General features: G+C 43.9%; 1 protein-coding gene across 1 annotated transcript; it reads left to right on the top strand.

Annotated features, from left to right (window-relative positions):
* Positions 1 to 21: 21 nt before the first annotated feature.
* On the top strand, positions 22 to 3,768 carry LOC123097067 (protein FAR1-RELATED SEQUENCE 5-like). Its single transcript, XM_044518837.1, has 6 exons — positions 22 to 577; positions 685 to 1,142; positions 1,447 to 1,542; positions 1,650 to 1,981; positions 3,409 to 3,571; positions 3,742 to 3,768. Exons 1-6 carry the CDS (start codon positions 232 to 234, stop codon positions 3,766 to 3,768), a joined length of 1,422 nt encoding a protein of 473 aa, XP_044374772.1. The 5' UTR covers positions 22 to 231.
* Positions 3,769 to 5,762: the final 1,994 nt, after the last annotated feature.

The following is a 5,762-nucleotide window of genomic DNA, read 5'->3' as shown; positions in this document are numbered from 1 at the left end:
AATCACCCACTATCTGTGAAGTGTGGCGAGAAAAAACAGTGGAAATCACATAGCGTTATAAGTCCTTTAGCAAAGGATTTTATTCGTAACCTCACGGAGAACAACATCAGGTTTGACCAGATATACAACATATTAGGGTCAGGTCTTGGCTCTTCTCTAGGCGTGCCTTTTAGGAAGCAGACATTGAGAACTCTGTGTGCAACCATAGCTCATGATTCCATCACTGATGATATGGCCAAAACCACGAGTATACTTCAGGATATGAGTGCCACAGATCCGGACTTCAAAGTTTGTGTGCAAGTAGACGGTGAAAGCAGGGTGAAAACAGTAATATGGTGTAATGGTAAAAATCGGCTGGATTATGCACATTTCGGTGATGTGGTTACTTTCGACACCACTTACAGGACCAACCTGTATAACATGCCATTTGGGCTTTTTGTTGGTGTGAATAACCATTTCCAGTCTATTATTTTTGGCGGCGTCCTCATGGTTGATGAAAAGACTCCCACATTTGAATGGGCATTCAGAAACTTTATTGACTTGATGGACGGGAAACATCCTACTACTATATTGACAGGTCAGATTATAAAAGTTATCTTCATACATTGTTGTAGTTTGTCAGGTTATACATATGCTATTATATGTTCGCCTTAGTTTGATCATTCTTCTTTGGTACTCCTACAGATCAATGCAAAGCTATGCAAAATGCTTTACGAAGTACAATGCCCCACACCCGTCATAGGTGGTGCAGATGGCATGTGTTAAAGGTCTTGAAAGAGAAAACTGGACACGTGTACAACAAACATTCTGCCTTCAAGAAGGAATTCCACGCGATAGTAAATGAAGAGACGGATGTAGAATCATTTGAGCGAATGTGGCATCAATTGATTAAAAAATACAAACTTCAAGGAAACAAGTACCTTCGCAGGATTTTCAAGTGGAGGGACATGTGGGCAATGCCATACTTCTTGGGCACATTCTGTGCCGGGATGACCAGCACGCAACGGAGCGAGAGTGCGAATCATCTCCTCAAAAAGTTCATCAGCAGATCATCCCCAATGCACTTGTTTGTTAAGCAGTACAACAAATTGCTTGATTCCAGGAGCCAGGCAGAAGACGAGGCGAATTATGTCAGCAAGCAGGTATAAAAGGCATGCATGTATTTTGTTTATATAGTATGAGTACTACTCCAGCTACTATCTGACATTATTTTATTTTATCTCACACATTATATACTTATTCCACTGAATAACAGACACGCAGGCGGCTTGTAATTGGCGCTACTATCGAGATAGATGCAGCGGCTGTGTACACGAAGGCCTTGTACAAAAAATTTTCACACGAACTTTTAGATCAGGCTCATTTGATGCACGGCGTTCCAAGCCTGGACACGTCTACAAGGTCAAATTGTCGCCGCAACTAGCCTTAACTGATTATGACAAAAAGGTATTCACCGTCAAAGTGGAAGACGGCGGGGACTTTGTCACATGTGATTGTGGATTTTTTGATCATGTCGGCCTGTTGTGCTGCCATTCATTAAAGGTATGCACACATTTTTTTCATTATGGTCCTATGTCATGCGTCTCAAACTCATTTTTACAGCACCGCATTAATGATTTCTCATCTGACTTGTAATTTTGTTTTTTCAGGTATTAGTACAGAACAATATTGGCAAGATTCCACCAAGGAATATAGTCAAAAGATGGACTTTATGGGCAAGGGAATCGAGACCACTGCACCTGGCAAACGAGGGTGAAATGGGGGAGTTGTCTTCCCAAACTACGTATAGAAGAAATGTTCTATATGTGGCTGCTATGGACCTTATCAAGGAGGCAGAATCCGGGTCTGAGTCATTCCAAACGGCGTTCGCAGCTATATGTGAGGCAAAAGAAAAAATTGCAAGTAAGAAGGCTTCAGATATGCTTATTGATACTATCGCCGAACAAGCAAATCCTGTCCGGCATACCATAACTGATATTGGGTCAGAAACCCAAATTCTTCCTCCACAACGTGTGCTGTCTAAAGGACGACCTAGCTCCCTTCGCCCAAAGAGTCGTATGGATTACATTGTGGCTAAGAAAGCTAGAAAACACTACAAGGACGGCCCATGCCATGCTCATGAAGATACTGCCGGTCCAATGCCACCCCTTCCATCCAAAAAAAAAGGATTGTGAAGTGTAGCCTATGCATGATTCCGGGGCACACAAAGGGTAATTGCAGTGCTAGGGGAGTCTGAGCGCAAATGTTCTCATGTGGTTATGCAAGTTTATGTTCAGTGTCACTTTATTTAACCTGTAGCGTCCTTGGTGTACTATGTTTTGTACTGTGTTTTATTTTTACATGAATCCGTATGTTCATGGATTTTTGTTATCTTTTTTTTGCGGCTCCATGCATGATGAATTTTCTTTTCTAACTTATATCGACAATCTCTTTTTGTTCTCTTTTTGTTGGTCCTATCTTTAAAGCCTTCAAGAATATAGGACAGGTTTTCACACCCGGCCAACACACGACGCCATAGAACGCCACACCCACGCCACCATGCTGCCCACATCCCATGGTCATCTGGCAGCACCGAATACACGGATTTTCCCATGAGCATACCGCTACCACCCCCATTGTCGTCCCAGGAACAAAGACCTTGACACCATCTCATCCGAGACCCGCCGCTATTCAAGAAAATAGAAGATTGGAAAGGCCCCGTCTTTCGCACCCCTGGCCATCCCAAGCACAAATACCCGATAGGGCGGCCCAAATGCTGGCCTCATCGACCCGTCCTGTTGCACCCAGTGAGAGACTAGTCCGGTCCTAGTACCGGGGCGCGAGACGAGCGACAGATCACGGCTGGGAGATGTCCAGCCCTTCGACGAAGGCAGCACACGGACGACGATGGAAGGGAAAGAAGGACAAAACAAGCTGCTAATCGATGGCCGACGTCGAAAATCTCTAGCCGCCGCCGCAAAATGACCTATACAATCGCCACGAGCCACCACCATGTCTTACCGCCTACAGTATCGTCTACGGAAAATGATCAGATCTAGTTACGCCGAATCGGCTAGATCCAGCTACTTCTATAAGAGGCCACCTTGTGAAGCCTAATGCGTCGACTCTCGCCGATGCCAGCGTGCCGCCAACTCTCGCCGCCGAGCCACGGAGAAAGGGTAGAAGAAGCCTCGCCGCCGACGCCAGCTGGCCTTAGTCTGGCGGCATGCCCTCACGATGACTCCGAAGTACGAAACAAGCCGCTCATCTATTGGCCGACGCCGGATATGTCCAGCCGTCGCCGTGAAACGACCTAGACCAACGCTATGAGACACCACCACATTGTGGTAGATGCCACAAACATCTCCATCTCCCTAGAATACCGGCGCACCGCCTATAGTCATGAATACCGAAAACTGCAATACTTAGCGCCGCCGCTGCTTTAACAGGCCACCTCGCGAGGCCTAACGCGTCGGCGCCACCGTGCGCCGCCGACCACCCGCGTCAGCCGCAACCAATAGAGGGTATAAGAAGCCTCGCGCGCTTCCGACGCCTGGCTTTAATCCGGCTGCGCCGAGGGGACTGGGCGAAGGTAATATGGCTTGCGGCGCTAGGGTTTGCCCTCCGGAGCTGTGCGCGGGAGACATAGGCCATCCCTACAAAGTATGTGAAGGAACTTTTGTATCTTAGCGGCTGGTTGTCGTAAAACTATTGTAGTAATAAAAAATGTGGAGTAGTTTGGTTTTCGGATATTTGTTTCAGATGTCAATATCTGAATCCTTCGCCTAGATCTAAGTTACCTCCGCGGTAGTTGTATGTTCTTTTGCCACTCCTATGTTCGTTTGCGCCAGCATATACAATTTGTTTTTGAGAACATTTACAAACAAGACAAACATGAACACGTAATATTTGATTTAAGTTTTCGAATCAAACATCATTTCACGCGGACAACAAAGTATATGAAGAAGTAGAACTTAGGCATTAAGTGATGTAGAACACTTAACATAGTCATTAGCTGTCTCATGGACCAGCAAATACAAAACAAAGTGCATTTTACGACTGACAAAAAATAGTCTCATACCGAATTACGTACACTAACACTGACAGACCACAACACACACAGTGTGTGAGGGCTTTTAGGTACACATGGCATCATAGACATACAGCAACTTTCAGTCGCAAACATTTTTATAGTGAAGAAAGATGGATAGTCTTCATGAGAATGTTGCTTAGACGCCGTTGATCTTCGTAATGTTGGAATCCATGGTCATGAGCAGGTATCCAAGCACTTTCCTATGTTCGAGCAATCCTTCCTGGAACAGTTTGATTGAAAAATAGTTGAGTTTTCCAACAATATTGTATATGCATTTGATGAAGAATAAACATTTCATAGGACACCGAAAAATGCAGCAGCGCAAACAATCTGATACCTGGTCCAGCACAGGTTTGGCTTGGTTGTTCGTCATGTTCCTCGCAGCATATGCAACATATATCGCATCATTTGGGCTGTTTTTTTAAGAAAATTGATGAAGTATTTCAGCAACCTGCAGATATTTCTTACAAATGATAATTAAGACTCAATGTTTGTTAGAGCTAACCTCGCTCCTGGACCCCCAGTGTGTTTGATGATGTTAAAGCCCAGTGCACTAGGAATAGTTGCACCTAGCACAATAGACATGCAGTGACCCAGTGCCAGAAAAAGATCATAAGCTTTACGATGGTGGTTGGCCACAGCTATCGCGGGAAAATCACCATTGACCACAGGGTCGTACACATGCACTGTTGTATGTGTTCCCTTAATATTGTAAGCGTAGCATACCCAATTGACTTTGTCATGTAGTATCACAACTACCTGATATTGGAAAAGAATTGTTATTGTTCAATACTAAATTTCTCATAGATTTAGTTCTATCAAAAGATGAGGCAAAGAAAAAATTGTGTACAATTTTGTCGATGTATAGCAAGGTACCTCTTTGCAGTCCTGGACCTTGTATGGTACACTTGGACCCCTGAAAGAAGTGCCCTATGGCTTCCAGAGGTGGAGTTCCATTGTAAATATTGCACAAGTCCTAAAATAAAGTTACATTCGTTAGTTGTTTTGACCACGCCGAATTATTTATTATCTTACGTACTTATCACGAACTCTTGAGGAAGGAAATGACGATTGCGCAAGCGAGAAAGATGCTCACACGCCTTGTGGTCAACCTCATTGAACAACACAACTACAGCTGACATCATGTCATTCTCAAATGCACCGCTGAGCTGCTTCTTCAGACTAGTCCCTGTTATAATCAATGGCATTTGTCCAGGGATGTAGATAAATTTCCTGCATGACACGGATTAGTTGATATCTTTGTTTTGCAAACTTGTGTGAGGCTAAATGCCAAATGAATTTCATGCAAAAAGAAAAAAATACCTTGTTAAGAAGTCGTCTGTAGCAGCAAACAGTATCCATCGGTATAGCACCCCAGCACGGGCCTGCTAATTTTGAAGGGACTGTGCAATCATTTCGTTAGCATTAGATGGGCCAGCTTCCATCTGTTGAGCTGTTCATTAATTCATAAGAAAGTCAATATGTTTTAAAATTTCGTTTAAAATTACTAATTGACAATCTAGAACACTCACCAACAGGGTTCACGATAGGTGCATTGCGTATGTGGTCGAAGATTCTCTGGCTCATATTGTTTTGCCCAGCCGCAGCCATTGATATCATAGTGAGCACATGAGCTTCGTTTTGGAAAGAAAAAAATCTGTCAGCAATTGTTTACTTTGAAAATGAGTAG

This window comes from Triticum aestivum, chromosome 4D (assembly GCF_018294505.1).
Source record: "Triticum aestivum cultivar Chinese Spring chromosome 4D, IWGSC CS RefSeq v2.1, whole genome shotgun sequence".
NCBI classification, from domain to species: domain Eukaryota; kingdom Viridiplantae; phylum Streptophyta; class Magnoliopsida; order Poales; family Poaceae; genus Triticum; species Triticum aestivum.
The sequence above is the reverse complement of the archived record's forward strand: the minus strand, read 5'-3'. Positions and strand labels throughout refer to the sequence as shown.

Coding starts and splice junctions, on each gene's coding strand:
- LOC123097067 (XM_044518837.1), top strand. CDS start 232: ATGGCCAAAACCACGAGTATACTTCAGGATATGAGTGCCACAGATCCG. Junction 578..684: donor TCCTACTACTATATTGACAG/GTCAGATTATAA, acceptor GTACTCCTACAG/ATCAATGCAAAGCTATGCAA. Junction 1,543..1,649: donor TGTGCTGCCATTCATTAAAG/GTATGCACACAT, acceptor TTGTTTTTTCAG/GTATTAGTACAGAACAATAT.